At 33.8% G+C, this 18,053-nt stretch overlaps 1 protein-coding gene across 5 annotated transcripts in view; it reads right to left on the bottom strand.

The window, feature by feature from the left end:
* The window catches only part of KIF6 (kinesin family member 6), a 129,352-nt gene that overhangs the window by 62,646 nt on the left and 48,653 nt on the right, over window positions 1–18,053 (bottom strand). For all 5 annotated transcript variants that reach the window (XR_005556016.1, XR_005556017.1, XR_005556018.1 and 2 more), the window contains exons 11-13: window positions 16,852–16,957; window positions 15,371–15,512; window positions 10,388–10,567 (exon numbers count right to left, since the gene is read on the bottom strand). Coding sequence is in view for 2 of the 5 variants with exons in the window: in XM_039337099.1 (XP_039193033.1) it covers window positions 10,388–10,567; window positions 15,371–15,512; window positions 16,852–16,957 (428 nt within the window). In the remaining 3 variants the exon portion in view is untranslated. The remainder of the gene's footprint in view (window positions 1–10,387; window positions 10,568–15,370; window positions 15,513–16,851; window positions 16,958–18,053) is intronic.

The following is an 18,053-nucleotide window of genomic DNA, read 5'->3' as shown; positions in this document are numbered from 1 at the left end:
CAGCAACCACTTTCATACTAAATTAATCAGTTTCTGTAGTCTATGAAAACTTAAATGTCATTTATAGACTCAATGGTATATCTAAAATGACAGAATTAAATTTATTTCATGTCATCTGAAATTCATAAGCCCAAATATTTTGCATGTTTCTTCTTAAACAGCTATTAATGTCTCCCTAATTAGAACCTGAGGGTCAAAATTCAAAGCAATTTGTCTTTTCCAAAATTACTGATAATTTTTCCTTACATTTTTCTTCTATTTACTATTTTGGTTTCCAGTATCATACTATAAAATATGATTATTGGTAACAGATCAAGAAACAAGGGTTGTTACCTCAGCTCCAAATTCCCATTAGTTTATATGGTCAGGATACTGGAGCCATGTCAACTTTCATTCAATTGGAACAAAACCATTTTGAAGAATTTGAGCTCATTAGTTAGAGGAGGACTATTTATTCTGACCTTGAAACAAAATATGTTTTCTGTTTTCATATACATCCCTATTAAATATGCATTTTGCAGGACGCCTGCAGAAACCATTACTGAGTTGAGCCAACAAAGAGACAAAAGCAATGAGTTTATTAACACTTTCATGAATTTATATAGCAAGAGCAAAAATATGCAATTTTAAGTATTAGTTTGGGGCTTCCTTATATGCACTGTATACACTTTTACAGTTGATAACCTGGCTGAAAAACAAAGTATATCTCACACAGAATACATATGAATAGCATTAAATTATAATGTATGATATCTATTCCATACTGAGAAGTGATAGAAAATGATGGTAATTAAATGTTTGTTCTAATTAGCTTAGCCAGACGTAAGAGTGTTGAAAATTTGCATGCTGGTTTTATTGATGTTTTATGGAAAATAATGTAACTGTGTAGGTTCAGACAATATTTTAAGCCACAAATCACAACAATTATATCAACAAAAATGTTAATTCAAATTACAATTTATTCCAGTTACGATATAGAGACCTGAATTCCTACAATGTATTCTCACCATGAGAACTCTCGTCTAGACACCCAGACTTCTGGATGATATCCAAATTGATAAAAGCTGGTTTAGCATGAAATGTGAACATACCCACTGCAATTCTGAGCATTACAACTATCAAAGTTATTGACTGATATCTCTGGAGTAATAATTGTCAAAAGATTATCTATTTGTTTATTTATTTGAGCAGGCCTTGTGAGTCCAGGAGGACCCCCAAATGTACACTGGGTTTGTCTGGGGTAGTGCTACTCCATCCAGAATTAATAATAAATAACCAGATCCTGAGGTCCCTTGCATTCACAGTCACTGTCTTGCTGATTTGAAACATAACTTAAAGTGACAGTACATATTTAATAACATTAATATATAGTAGCTTGGGCATACTTTAGCCAGTATGCCACACATGCAATCAAAACCCAGTTTATTCCAGCATGCTTATAGTAGTCTGTGTAAAAAGGTTATCTCAACAGATTACCTTCCAACTAATTTAGTGTTACCCACATCTCACTAACTAGAAGATACAGTATATGCACTGACCATTGATGCTCATTATTAAAAACACCTCAAACATTAATAGGAATAGGATAGAAGGAGTGACTTTTTATTAGAAATATTTTTAACTTGTCCCATTAAACTCATATTATAAGAATATACATGTGAGATGGACATCTCATGTCAAAAAGACAAATCAGAATTGTAAGAAATACTTATATAGGCTCTCAGTCCAAGACAGTTTGCATAAAAATTTTACATACTGAAAAACCTAGGATAAATAAAAGACAAAATCAATGCAAGAAAATGCTGAGAAATGTGAGAAAGTTGATGAGCTAGTAGTAAGTAATTATTCTCTTGATTATATATTTTAGTTAATAATAAAGATTTATAAAACTTTCAAAGGTATTCATCCTGTGTTCAGGAATGTATTCATTCACACATTATTTTGTTCCTTCTTTTTTGCTATCACCAGCCTGAAAACATCTCCTAACTCAGTTAACTAGTAACATTTATCTTTTTTTCCTTTTAAATTTCTGTGAAATCAAGTAAACTGCATTATTATAAAAACTTGTTTTAGTCAGAATAGAATGTTTCTTCACAGTTCTTTATGCAGAAAAAAAATTCTCTGTTGGGAAGAAATCTTTAGACATAAATGCATCATAAATATAATTTTTCCCTACAAGTATTAAGATTTCAGATGGTATTAGATGATATTTCAACTGTCAATTCTTCAAGCTGTAGTAGCAATAAATATTCTAAAGACTGAAGGAATCTAGAGTAGCAATAAATAATTAATAATATTTTAAAATTTCTGAAGGAATTTAAGGAAGCTATTGGTATGTATGTATATAATAAAAAAATTCTCACCCTTATGGTTGGTATGTGTCTGTATCTTGGGTCCTCTACTACCATGTGCATCTGTGTGTGTTTGTGTGGGGGAGGGGCATGTGGGCATACTTGTGAGTGCGTGGATGAGCATTCTATATAAATAGCTTAAATAAAATTTGTATAAAATACTTTATTTTGTAATAACTCTATTTTATGCAAGAGTTTTTCTGGTATCGTCATCTCCATTTGCTGAGAAAAGCGAATGGTAAAGTTTCAGAGATAGAGAAAACTAAACCAAACAGAATCAAGATTAAAAAAGAAAAGTATCCATATTAATCCCACTCCTCTTAAAGGTTTCAGCAAACTTTATTATGAGGGACATATACATCTGGATACCTTCACTGGGCACAGTTTTTGAAATAAAAACTACATTAACAAAACAGTTTACTATATTTCTATAGTCTTATACTGCAGAATCTATCACAAATCTTCAAAGAGAAAAGGGATTCAATGTATTGCATCTTTGGCTCTGTTCTGTAACCTCTGCCATTATCTATCTATATACTACTAAAACTCTCGTGTCTGTAACTTTAATTGGGTGAAATTGTGCATCATAGGGTAAAACGTTTTGAACCAAGGTACCTCAGATGGGCTAATTTACAGAATGCATCCAAAATCCCTGCATCTGGGGAATTGAAATTGGCAGATTTATAAAAGATTTTATAACATAAAATTATCATAAAACATTTATAATATAATACAAAATGTCATAAACAATTTCCAATGATTCACTCCTGACATTTGACTGTGCTATACAATTTAACATGGATTGCTTTCAAGGCAGATGCAGCTCTGAATGTGTCCCTGAATTTTTAAGAACTTTTCAGGTGAAAGCAGTATATATTAGAAGTGCTGCCACTGTTGAAGGCTTTAACGAATCTGGTAAGGAAATATATCTGAAATGATGGCCACGGGGTCATGGGTTGTCTAGTTCTCTTCACATATGATCATAATTTCACATATAATCATAATTTTAGAGGTAAGCAATAAGGATCTCTAAGATATGGTAGCCAGCAATATTACACTGACAATAAGAGAAGAGGATAATCTAGTTATTATAGAAACTGATTTACACAAATAAAACCCTATCTTTGAGTTGCAGCATAATCAGAGTAAACAAGAATAAAAATAGGGTGTCTTGGCCAATTTTAGAATCTCTAGCAATGACTTCATGCATATGAACACACACTTTAAAAGCCCCCAATTAGTAGGTACAAAGAGGAAAGCTGGGCTGGATTAAAGCATGTCAGAACTGGCAGAAACTAGTAGGAATAGATAGAAGCAAATCTGAAGTCAAAGCCACAAGAACTTCATGAGCCCCACCCAGTGTTGCTACCACATCCAAACCCAAAAAAAGTTTATATTTTATCAGAAATCTCTCTCTCTCTCTCTCTCTCTCTCTCTCTCACACACACACACACACACACACATACACACAAAGACAAAAAGAGAGAAGGACACACCTGCACATAAACTTTTTAACAAATTATTGGACATATATTCTGCTTTGAATTAATACAGTGCCTAATACAGTGGTTCTCAACCTTTTTAATGCCGCGACCCCAACCAGTCATAAGTCGAGGACTAAGCAACCGGTCGTAAGTCGAGGACTACCCAACCGGTCATAAGTCTAGGACTTTCCCTGCCTGGGAGTGCCACGCATGCGTGGTGCCGCCCCCTGCGCCGGCCGAGGTGTAGCTGGCAAGCGGCAGAGACGGAGCAGGCCGACCACCGGCTGGGTCACCAGCTGGTCCAGCCCAAGGGAGGTAAGGCACCCGCTGGGCCCCATGCACGCCAGCAACCCTCCCTGCGCCCGCCGGCCTCCCACCTCCCACCCCTGGCCCTCTTTTACTTACATTTTTAGTAGTTGCTCAGCAGGGAAGGGTGGAAACTTCCAGACAGCTCACCTTCGCTGCAGACAACTTGCAGCATCGTTTGCAGAATGGGACTTTTGGCGGGCTCAGCAGGGCAGAGACAGCCGGGACAATTCCTATTGGCTTTTGAAAGCCAATAGAATTAGACTCTATTCAAGAGAGTCTATTCTATTGGCTTTCAAAAGCCAATAGAATAAAAGGGAGTAGCACAGCTAAGAAAAGGGGAAAAAATGGCGGACTGCATTGTTTGGTGACCCCCGTGAAATGGTCGTTTGACCCCAAATGGGGTCCTGACCCACAGGTTGAGAACCACTGGCCTAATAGGAAGATATTCTCATCCAAATTATCTGAACATTGTCAATTTATATTTTCTGAAAGTATAATTTGGATGAGGAGCGGTTCATTGCTGCTGCTTGCTAATGGATTTTGACCTTTTTAAATAATACCTACAATACCCCCTCCCCTTTATTTCTTTTGTGTTTCTTCTTTTTTGCTGTTTCTGTTGGAAGATACGAGGAGTGTGTGTTTGTATATTTGTGTTATGTGTGTGAGATTTGTTTCTGCCTGTGAGATTCAATGACTGGTATATTCTGATGGGGAATGAATTATCCATATGAATTAAATATTTTCTCTTAGAGGCAATTAATTTTAACAATAAAATATTAATTCAGTAAAAAAAATTGTCCTAGCCTGCTTGTTTTTGGAGTGTTTATTCTGATACAAAGATTCCCTTTTGGTATAATTAATTAGAGGTTAATTATTTGCACTCCTAATTAGAACATCATTTAGTAACATTTCAATATTTCTGAAGTATTCAACTGTCATGGGAAGGAAAATGGGAAATAGCATGTAGAATATTTCTGGAAGGTAGTTGTACAAAAAGCTGCCACTTTTATTATATAAGAAGGAAAAATATAAAAACAAGAGAACATATTTATTTAGCAATGTGTATGTACAACTGAACTGATACATCATTATTTAAAAACAAGGATCAATAAATACGAATTTGGTTTAAAAATGTGGAAATTATTAGTGTGATTGTTGGATATTAGATAATATAGAAAATTGGGGTCTTCAGTTTTTCCAAAATGTATTAGTTTATGTAGACATTTCATGAGACATAAATGCCATTAAATAAATCAAATCATACCAGTAAAAAAACCAAACAGGAATATTTCTCACTAATTTTTCAATGCCACTGTAGAAAAACGATTGTTTTTTAAATAGCCAAGCTAGCTGAAACATGAAACATTCTGTGAGATTCAATAAATCTTTTTATCTTTCTATTCTTTTTAAACTCATCTGATCATTACAGAGATCTCTAAAAGAATGTTGCAGTTGAAGCAGATTACAGCAATTAATTAAAATGTTAAAATGTTTCAGATTCTTTAAGGTATTAGAGGAGACTAAGGTCTCCCCTAAACTGACAGTTTTAATCTAATTTAGAAACCTTCATGCTCCCAAAAATGATTGTCACAAATGAGTCTGGAAATGTCATCTTGATTTATATTTTTTCATGACCTCCTTTTCAATAAATTAATGGAGCATAAGTTCATGGAGAACAGAAAAAAATCTATACTGTTTCAATTGTGTTTTAATTAATCTTTTGCCATTGAGTGGGTAGTTTCAAGCTACTTGTGCAAAATTTTCAGCAGACACATTGAAACAAAACAAAACAATATCAAGATCAGTATCCAAAACAAGATCAGTATCCCAAAACAAGTATTAAGGAAAACGTCAAGAACCAGGCTGGGCATCACTGCCAATACAACAGAATGCTAAGGGTGCTTAAATATTACGCCAGTGTCCCCTTTTAGAGTTGTAATGTCAGAATGTATATTCTATAATATTTTTTACCAAATCAATAAAAAAATTTCAATCTAACATTCAGTATTTATGCTCACATTTCTATGTAATCAAGAACCTTATACTAAGCTATAATATAGTGTGTTTGGCTTTGGCCAATTTTGCTGGAGTGTTAGACAAAATCTTTCCCTGCATCTGGGTAGTTTTCGGGGGGGGGGGGAAGGGCAGGGGAATTCCTAAAGAAGAAATAAGAAAATGTATTATGAATAGCAAAATGTGACATTTTAGCACATTGCTTACGCAAATGTTTATTTTTACTTATTTATTTATTGACAAAATAGCTCATTGAATATCAGGATTTTTAAGCAAAGCATACTTTGCTAATAAAATATAATTTTTTTTCTAATACCTGCAAAAGAACCTGAATTCTTTTGTCTATTTTGGTTAAAATAAAAAAGGTACAGAATACAGTATGGAAACTACTGATCATACTATCCTTTTTAATCCTTTTTTCACATGAAGATACTGAGATAGATCTTACAGCTGTAAATAATTTTGAACCAATAGCTGGTTAATTAAATAAACCTGCTAAAAGCCAAAAATATTTCTGTCTAGAAAACCTCAACTCCAACATTTTTTCCATATTTCAAAAAAATATTTATATTCCCAAAGAAAGTCATAACATTCCACTTCTGAATCTGACAAATTCTGATATTTGTGGATCCAGATTTACTTCTATATCACAGATTTTTATTATTGGAGAGATAATCTTTATCCTAATTCATTGTCAAATCACAATATAATCACAGAATTAAGGAGTTGGAAGAAGCCATTAAATCCAAATTCATGCTCAGTGTAGGAATCCAAATTAAATCAAATTTATACCTCCTTGTTGCTTGCAGACACTACTGTAATCCTGCTACAATGTACAATGTTATATGTTTAAATAGCTGCTGTCTCAGAGGTATCACTGAATGCATTTTTCTCCTTTTTATTACATACATTAATAAATACCATATAAATCAAAGATTGCATTTCTGATCAATATTGTGATAGAATCAGGTAGGTAATCCTCCTGTTTAAGGATGGTAAGGATGGTCCCAAAGTTCAGTGATGAAAGGGCCGTAGAATAGGAAAACATTGGGACCTTGCCTATATTATTTTCTAAAAAGAACTTCTGTATTTTGGAGAATGAGGACGAGAATGAAGAAAGGAGAAAAGAAAGCTATAACAGTACATAGCTTCTCTCAAGAGCAATCCACAAAGCAGCAGCAATTATTTACTTTTGCCAGACAACTTTTCATGACATATGGACTATAGAAGCAAGTATTGAAACAACACACTAGGGCTAGAATATGGAGTTTAATTTAAGCTAAATCATCTGTGCAACACAAATAAGTTTCTCAATATTGTACTAATGCATGAATAGGTTATTAAAACAAACAGGATTTGTATAATGGGTGTTTTAAAACAATGGTTTTTGGAACTATTCAATTTTTTTTCCTCTTTGGTTAATCAGGACAGTCACATAACACTTTTTAATAATGCAGAGAAGGTCTCCCACAACTGTAGTTTTAGTATACTATTATTCAAACTATTCCAATTGCCTGTATTATCCTATTTTTATTTCACAATCTTTAGCTGTTTTTTGTTATAGTTTTTTAATTTCTGAACTTTGACGGTAACAAATATTTGTCTGTTGGTCAAATAATATATTCTTTTGAATACTTTTGGACTTCGTTAAAGGTAAATCTTATTGAACTAAAAAGTTTTCTTTAAAACGATTTGTGTCAGACTGTTGTCCATAGTTAAATATGAACTGGATAGGGATGAGTATGGATAGGTGGGGAACTCATCAAATTTGCAGACAACACCAAGCTGGCAGGAATAGCCAACACTCCAGAAAATAGGCTTAAGATACAGAAGGATCTTGAGAGACTTGAACATTGGGAGCTATCTAACAAAATGAAATTCAATGGTGAAAAAAGTAAAGTTCTACATTTAGGCAAGAAAAACCAAATGTACAGGTATAGTATAGGTGCTCAATAGTAATAACTGTGAGAGGGATCTTGGACTCCTAATGAACAATCACTTAAATATCACCAGCAGTGTGCTGCAATCACTTAAATATGAACCAGCAGTGTGCTGCAGCTGCCAAAAAAGCTAACACAGTGCTAGGCTGCATTAACAGAGAGATAGAATCAAGATCACGTGAAGTGTTAATACCACTTTGCAATGTCTTGGTAAGGCCACACTTGGAATACTGCATCCAGTTTTGGTCACCACGATGTAAAAAAGATGTTGAGACTCTAGAAAGAGTACAGAGAAGAGCAACAAAGATGATTAGGAGACTGGAGGCTAAAACATGTAAAGAACGGTTGCTGGAATTGGGTATGTCTAATTTAATGAAGAGAAAGACAAGGGCTAACATGATAGCAATGTTCCATTGACAAGAAACAATGGATGGAAACTAATCAAAGAGAGAAGCAACCTAGAACTAAGGAGAAATTTCCTGGCAGTTAGAACAATTAATCAGTGGAACAACCTGCTTCCAGAAGCTGTGAATGCTCCAATACTGGAAGTGTTTAAGAAGAGACTGGACAGCCATTTGTCTGAAATGGTATAGTGTTTCCTGCCTGAGCAGGGGGTTGGATTAGATGACCTCCAAGGTCCCTTCCAACTTTTTTATTATTATTATTAACTTTCAAGAAGAGTCCAGTGGCAACACTTTTATTAAGCAAAATACTACATAATTACAAAATTGTTCACCAGTCACTCTCTCAGCCCAACTCTCATCACAGGATTGCTGTTGTGGGAAAAATAGGAGGAGGAGAAAGGTCACTGCCTTGAGTTATTTATAAAAATAATAAGGGTGGGATAAAAAAATGCTAAAAAATATTACTCTAAAATCTATAGTCCTACGATAAATTGCTGTACTATACTCATTAATATGTCCTGTTTATAAAAAAAATAAACCAAAAATAAGTCTTCAAGTAATTGTGTCTTATAGAACAAATTAAATCTTTTAATTAATAAAGGTTTGCAACCAAAGTAACTGAAATTTGTGAACTTAATTATTTTAAATTTACTTAAAAATAAAACTAAGTGTGACTGGGCCTCCATATTACCATTCAGTAGGGTTGTCCCTCATATGAGTCAACAGATGTTAGCGAGTGGCACCAAGTTATTGAAATTGTGCGCGCCAGACAATTTACCCATTTCTTCCAAATTAACCAACTGCTCCTCCCCAAATGTTGTAAGATTACCTAATCTTGCAACATTCTGGCAGACTCACCCTGAGAGTTTCTAAGAATGCTGACATGCTGGCATATTTATACAAAAGTTCTGGTTGTATCAAGAATCATTTAGAGGTGTGATGGTAAATATGGCACTGCAAGTGCTACACTATTAATTGCTGATTTTGGACCATAAAATATTTATATAAATTTGGCCTCAGCAACTACCAATATAAAAACAAATGTATTTTCTTCTTGCAGCCGTGGCTCTATCACCTTAAATAATTTATGTTTATAGTAAAATCAATTTATCCTGGACAGATATTCTTTAAAAAAAAAAAAAGGCTAGAACTTCTTACTATGGTGCCCTCTTGCTTTCCTTGATAGATCTCCCAGGTCCATATTGTTTGTCTGTGTGTAGTTTTTGTTTCTGTCTACATTTGAGAAAGCGTTGTGAAAGATCCCTAGTTTCTTTGGTAATTTATAATGTGTTATAGAAACAAATAAATGGTTTAGCATTTGGCATGAGACACAGGTACAATCTTATATTCATAAATATCTTGTGATTGGCTATCCCAATGTAATCATTTTATGATTTGTCTGAGATGTCTTGCAGCAGCCAGTTTTCCATTATCGTACATTTTTTTTCGGGAAATTTCACCAAGAGGCAATGCCCTTCAAGATAGAGATTTATGACTTATGTAACCATTTTGTTACTTCCTACGAATCCCTATACTAGTTATTTGTGGAAGTGCTATGGTAATTTTGTTCCCTTTCTAGAGATTCCAGATGCTGAAATTCATTGGAGAGTTATGTACTAAAATGTCTATGTGATGACAGTGTAGTTCACAGAGACAGATTTCTTAGTTATATATTTTTAGAAAAGAATGCTTCTTCTCGCAATATGAAAATTATTTATGACACTGAGAAGCTTAGGCAACATTTTTTGTATATTCACAGTATAAACAAATGAACAAATACTTTATATAGAGATGCTGTTTCCAGTCTTCTTATCCCACATAGTATACAGTCCTTCAAAGATGATTATGCAATAATTCAATATTTGAGAATAAATCATATGACTGACCTCGGCTCTTTGAGTGAGAATTAGATTTTGTTTCCAAAATGACAGGGACCATCTGCTCAGTCTCCATATTTTTCAAATCAAAGGAACTTTCTGTAGCTGAGATTTCCTTGGATGAAGCACTGAGATGAAGGGTATCTTGTGTTTTCCTTTTTTCTTTCTTTAACATATTTACTAAAATGTCTAATATTTATATTAAGGAAAGCTTTAAATACTTTGTAGCGATGATCAGCACAAGTATATTTATGTAAAAAGACTGCTAATTACTGTACACAGAACAGGAGTAATTATTTGGTCTGTTTTATTATATTTATTGATTGATTCCCCATTCTTCTGTCCTCATGTCATTAGCTTATAGTATCACACTGGACTTATTCTTAAAGTTGGTTATTGGCTAAGAAAACCAGTGTATCTGCTCTAACCACATTCCAAACATAAACAGTATATAGTATGAGGAAAACTAAGATATGTGCAGCTTTGGATTGCTTTTGTATAGGAAGTAATACAAAAACCTCTAAAATTATAATAAAATACTATCTAATATTTGAAAAATGTCAAACCATATCTTTGCTTCTGTTATCAGTTCATTGTAAATGGAACAAGGAAAACAACTAAAAATATAAAATGCTAGGGCAAAGTATGGTAACAAACTGAAACAAAAAGTAAAGGCATTTTAAAATAAATTTTAAAATATTTGATTCTCAACCAATCTTTTATAGATAAATATGAAATTGGATATTTGGTTTGGGATTTTTTTCCACACTTTTCCTTGTGAATTCTTCTGGGTATCTTTGCATGCAGTCTATGTTTAACATCTCCCCAGGATTTTCAATAATATTCAACTCTTGGGACTGTTAAGGCCATTCCAAAACTTTTTAATCTTTCTTTCCTTTAACTATTTCGGGTTGACTTGGAGATATGTTTAAGACTCTTGTCTTGCTGAAACATCCAATCATTTTTAGCTTCAATATCCTTAATGATAATGGGATACTATTTTCTACTATATATTGATATTTAGTTGACATTCAGTTGATATTCTTCCTCATACTTGCGTAGTATATTTTGTGCTACTGCCTGTCACATCCTAAATCATAACAGAGCTAACAGAGTGGCGCAGCAGTTAGAGTGCAGTACTGCAGGCCACTTTAGCTGACTGTGTTCAGCAGGTCAGCGGTTCAAATCTCACCGGCTCAAGGTTGACTCAGCCTTCCATCCTTCCGAGGTGGGTAAAATGAGGACCCAGATTGTTGGGGGCAATGTAAATATATATATATATACATTGCTTACTGGTGTACACCGCTTAGAGAGTGCTTGCACTTAAAGCGGTATATAAGTTTTATAAATAAATAAATAAAATCTCTATGTTTAATACTTTGCCATATTGCTCTTTTCTTCAAACGTTTCACTCATCAGATTAAAGCACTTTGTTGCAAATACTTCAGGCTTATCAAACATTTTGGACAATTACTGGTTGTGGTTAAGTTTCGAGAAACGGTTTTCTTCTGATACTTCTCCCAGGCAAATTCATTATTGTATTTTTTTAAAAAACAAGTTTTATTAGTTTTTCCAATTTTTACATCCAGGTGCTTAGGAAGCAGTGTGGTGATAGGGTAATCAATAGTCCAATAACAAAAGCATTCATGTACCGTATATGCCGGCGTATAAGGCGACTTCTGCGAGCACTAAAATCAGCGCCAAAGACGGGGGTTGTCTTATACACCGAGTCATCTTATACGCCGGAAATACTGGTAGTTTCCAGCGTATAAGATGATGTTCTAGGAATGCAGCTCGGCGATAAAGACGGGGGTTGTATTATACGCCGGGTCGCCTTGTACGCCGGCATATACGGTATATCTCAGGTTACATCAATAAGGATTCCCTCTCTAGTTCCCTTAAATATTATATCATGTTCGTATTAATACATTTCTACTACAGCTCAGTCAATCAATACATTTATCAATAACATTTTACTTATACATATCCAAGTCCTCTTTTTAAGTTTTGCTTGATTCCAATTCCATGTTTCAATTTAGCCTTTTATAACCAATATTTAAGTTTTGGATAACCTTATTTTCCCTCATTTCATTATAAGATATTTAACATAACTAGAATAGACATGTTGATCTAAAATTTATCTTCTTACTTTGTTCACAAATATATTCTATTTAATTTACTAACAAAAATCTTCCCTTATCACAAATGTATTTCCATCTGACAATCAATACTATAATCTAACAATTAATTTTAATTTCCCTTATAAGTCTTAATCCTGGATATTAAACCAATCACTCCAAAGAGCTACTTAGCCCATGAAGTCAATTTTTAAATCTCATTTTTAAATCTAACTCTGGCTTTCTTTTTGTGCCAGGCAGGCTCCCATACTAGTGCCTCTGAATCCACTGATGTGTCTCCCTTCATTCCCACACGTTGTTTGAACCAAGGGAGAACATCCAGTTATCAATTTTTCAAAGGGACTGGCCACTTTGTTGTAATTAGGTTGTTGCCCTAATAGTTCAAATCTTTGTTCTTCTTCCAATTTCGTCTGAGTAAAGTATAAGGTCATATCCAGTGTTGTAGTTATTGTTTGATTAGCTAAATTGTCAATGTGGTATGTTTGTTGATCGGTTCCTGTTGCTTTTGGAGTTATAGATACTGTAGTTAAAGTCAGTGTTGGATTACCAAAGTTCTTAATAGGTTGTGGATATTGTTGTTCCTCTTCTGTTGTTTTTTGGCTTTCAGGTTGATCATCTGGAGTCTGGGGTTTGCTTTGTAGTATTGTGAAAATATCCTCGGCTTTCACTTTTGACTTGATTAGCTCAGTAGCTTCAAGAATTTTTTCAAGGATAAGTTTGTAGTTGAGTTGTGGGTAGAATTCCTCCGTTTCCATGGTGATTAGAGATAGTCCTTTAGTGGAGGCACAAATTCATTATTGTATCAACAACATTGTACTGTGAATCTTTGTTCTATTTTGTGAATATGACCAGATATTAGCAGTTCTAGCTGATATTTTTGTCTTACAGATTTTGCCTTGATTTCAAGAGTTCCATGTAACTTTCATTTCTTAATATTTCTCATTATTGAAATTCTTCAATTTTCACCTACTTGTAAGAGTAAAGTATCTTTATTTTCAAATGCCCAGGCAGCTGAGTTACAGGAGGAACCTACAGTTGTTGAAAGCACTCAAAACAAATGATAAAATAAGAGGTTAGCTCAGAGCATTTGCCATGGAATTATCTTCACCTAATTGTAATCTTAATGAGTGAATTACTCCTTTCAATCTTATTAACAGCTTTAATAATAACAACTTTATGTTAACAAAAAATTATGAGGTAATTCTACTTATGCTATGTGCCTGTTGATGGTTGATTTGTCTGAATGCCAGGCTTCCAGGAATTCTCTAGCATTCTTAGACCTAGCTTGGTCTAGAATGCCCACAGTTTCCCAATTGAAACTATGCTGAAGTCTGTCCATGTGTGGTACAATTAAGGAGTCTTCATCATATCTTCTGTCTGCTATTTGGTGTTCAAATAAGTAAGTAAAACAAGTAAAAATCTGATGTGTCTTTTTACTTCTTGACAAGTTAGGACAGATTGTTTCTAAATTTCTTTTTCTGCCCATTCAGCTGTGGGCTTCTCCCCCTTTTACTTGATCATTCCCTAGGTATCATCTCTTCTCTCCATCTTCCAAGGTTACAACTGGAATAGTGTCAAAAAATTCAGTTCACTATTGTCTTGTGTATTGCAAATCAATAAACATCTGCACATAAATAATAAGATTAAATTTTCAGAAATACATGATACTTAATACATCAATAAAAGGGAGTCAAGCTATTCTACAAAGCACCTGAAGGCAGGACAAGAAGCAATGGATGGAAACTGGTTAGTTTGCTATGCTTCTCTCTTTTAAAGCAACCTAGAACTAAGGAGATTTTCCTGACAGTCAGAACAATTAATCAGTGGAACAACCTGCCTCTGGAAGCTGTGAATGCTCCAACACTGGAGGTTTTTAAGAAGAGACTGGACAGCCATTTGTCTGAAATGGTACAGGGTTTCCTGCCTGAGCAGAGGGTTGGACTAGAAGACCTCCAAGGTCCCTTCCAACTATTATTATTATTCATTAGACGTGAACCTCAGTCAACTGAACATTCAAATTGACTGGCGCTGATGGTTGACACGGGTTGCTGCCAGCATCCTAGATATTATTATTGTTGTTGTGGTTGTGGTGGTGGTGGTGGGGTGGTGTTCTGTTACAATGCAAAAAAAATTAGGCCTAGAAGCTCATCATTATTTGAATGTCATGTTTAACTTTGTACCATGCTGAGATTATATCAATTAAAACATACAGTTTGATCAGAAGTACAAATTAGTTATTACAATCAAATTTTAAACAGAATTGTAAGAATGTATTTATTTATGTTGCCTCCTTGGCTGATTCTGAGTAGTTTACAATTCAAAATAGTGAAAATATCAATAAAACCAATTAATCTTCATAATGCCCTGTATTGTCTAAACCAACAAACACCCAGCACACACACACACACACACACACACACACACACAAGGTAAAATGTTGGCTGTTTTCCTCTCCAAAATGGTTCTAACTGCATTCCTGAGTTTTAACAGGGCATGGGTCATCCTGACCTCAGAAGAAAAGCTGTTCCAGAATGAGCAGATGATAACTGAAAATAGATATATTCAGCTTGACTTATATTCACTTAACAATATTAAAACCTTTTCATGTTATTATTAAATCAAAAATATTATACATTGAATTTTAAAGGGTTTTGCAATAAAGTATACTTCTTCTCTAGTTCCTTCCCCCCCACACACACACACATCTGCTTTTGAGGATTGTTTAACATTTTGGAAGAGACCTGAAGTCATGAGGCAAAGAACAGAATGAAATCTTGCCATGTTTGTTACAGAAACAGGTCTGTCACAGGAATAGCAACTAGATTTTTATCCAGTAAGATTTGAAAAAGGATACTGATTTCATTATCTCGTTGCTGCAAAAGATTCTTCAGTTTCTTTAACTCTTCATTGCCAATTACACTATTAGCACTTTTATCTTCCTGAGCATCTGGTCCAAGTAATTGATTGCCAGGAAGCTTTGCATCGTTTACCAGTCTCTGTTGAATCAAAAACAATACAGTTATTTTAATTAGTAATTCATTCTTTCATTTTCTGTAAGGATGAGATTTCACAAACTTGTAGTGCTACCATGGCAAGCCACTATAAGGATCTCCCTTATGAATCATCTAGTTTTAATAGCCTCTTCTCTTTTAAACAAATCAGAATAATTTTCATGCACCATCTCCTTTGGTTAGCTATGCAGTCATTCTTCCTAAAATTCCAACTCTCTTTCCTCTAAGATTCAATTCCTCTTTCTTAAACTTAAATTTTTCTCTACTTGTTTTCCTGTAAATAAAATATACTGATTTTTTAACAATAACTATGTTAACAGTATTTTTAAATTTGCAAATATGCAGATTAATTTTCAATTAATTACTTCGTTTTTAAAACATATATCTGTATTAAAAAGTTTATTGCAAAACATGCTGTATGCTTGTATACTGTGTAGATGCTAAAAGGCAATACTGATTTGTTGGCTCATAATCAAATAACAGCACACAAAAACCTTGAAAAAGGCTACAACCACAAATTGGAGAATAGTTATAAATTACTGTTTTTGTTAATATATCCTTTAAATTCTGTTTAGTGTGGCATATAAATTAGAATAAATTAAACTCCCTATGAAATTCCCCTCCAACTGCCTTCTTCTATTTGGTATGGGGGGGGACTTCTTTACAAATAATTGAACAGTTATAAAATTATATTCAAGAATATAAAGTATGTAGTGATGGGATTCAAATATGTGAACAACCGGTTCTTTGTGTGGATGCTGTTTCTGAAAGTCCATTCTGGTCCTGGCCAACAAAAAATTAGCTACCCGTTCTGCCGAAGTGGTGAAAACCGGCTGAATCCCACCACTGAAAGTATGACTAAGCTAACTATGGAGTTGCTTTAGATAAAAGTTCCTGTTTAAATAAATAAATAATGGTATATTTAAGAAGGAATACCCAGCAATTTAGGGATAAATACTTTACACATTCTTTAAATTACAGTTTCCAGCTTTTTTCAGGTACTAGTTATTAAATAAGCAAATCACATTTCACTGTTTTACACATAACAGGAAATCTTTTAAAACTATTAACAAGGTCAATGCAAAAAGGAAGAGCATGTGAAGAAAAAAAAATCCTTATATTAATAACTCAAACATCACATGGAAAATCATGATTTTCTCATTTACAATATGTAAATTTCATTATTGCTACAAGAAAAACATAATTTAGTTTATATATTAATTAGGTTCTAATTAGAAACATACTTCCTCTTCTCTTTTAAAATTGCCTAATAAATCAAAATACGTTACATTTGTTAATGTGTTAAAAATACAGTGCAACATACCTTTAAATGGCTGAAACAGTATTTGATCTTCCGCATGTCAGCTCCAATTTCCAAAATGCTTTCAGGATCAGTATCTTCCAAAAATTCTTTAACTTGCTCATCTAATCTAAATATACATGATAAAACAAACAAAATAAAGAACTACCTTGAAGAAAATATATCACTCTTCAGAAAAACAAATTAAATATAAATATTAAACTCCAGATTTCTGCTGATTTATCACAGCTATGAACTTTCTGCAAGTGGAATTTCAGCAAATTGGGAAGCTGGAAAAGCAGTGTTTTAAAATGTATACCTTATACCTTATAAAATACAATGTATACCTTCAGGTGAAGATCTCCGCCTATTTGAAGGACCATTCACAAGAAAGATATATTATGGTTTGGAGAAGGTGGATTGATTATATTCAGAAGAAATATGAAATTGAAAAGTATTATCTTGCTTTTGAGTAGATTTTAGATAATTATTAATAGCTTTAACTATATTATTATTTTTGACTTAATTTGGTAATATTTGTATTGATAAGGAGTTAAAGTGTCTTATGGTTTTGATTAATAGTATAGTTGGTTTATATTAGTTGGATTATATTTGTTTATTCTTTTGTTTTACCCTGTAATCAGCTCTGGGAAGTGGGGGGAGGGGGGAAGGGGTGGGGGGTTTATATTGTAACAAATTTATAAAACTTTTAATAAAAAAATTGTATACCTTCTGTTTCAGTTCTGGAGGATTCTAGATCTTTGGAACAAACTTTTAGGATGCCAGTGGGAACCAGAGTGGGGACATTAGTTAACAAAAATAGCTGCACTTTTCATTGTATCACTGGGATTTTTTCTTTGGATCAGAAGTCACCTATGGATGGAAAGAACCTTTCTATCTGTAGGAAACAAACTCTGGTTCCAACACATACTGTAGAGAGAAAATTTACTGCTTATGTGCAGTGGTGGGATTCAAATATGTGAACAACTGGTTCTCTGTGTGGATGCCGCTTCTGGAAGTCCATTCTGGGTCTGGGCAACCAAAAATTAATTACCGGTTCTGCTGAAGTGATGCAAACCGGCTGAATCCCACCACTGCTTATGTCCCAAAAGCACATTAAGGGGGTGTTGTTTTTTTTAAATCAAATGGAACATTTTTAAAAATAGCAATGTTCCATCCAATAAATTCCATCCAATGATATACCAAGTATATGTTTAACTAAAATA

The sequence above is a fragment of the Crotalus tigris genome, unplaced genomic scaffold (genome assembly GCF_016545835.1).
Source record: "Crotalus tigris isolate CLP2741 ecotype Arizona unplaced genomic scaffold, ASM1654583v1 scf7180000017668.6805642782:7212621, whole genome shotgun sequence".
In the NCBI taxonomy this organism is placed as follows: Eukaryota; Metazoa; Chordata; class Lepidosauria; order Squamata; family Viperidae; genus Crotalus; species Crotalus tigris.
The sequence above is the reverse complement of the archived record's forward strand: the minus strand, read 5'-3'. Positions and strand labels throughout refer to the sequence as shown.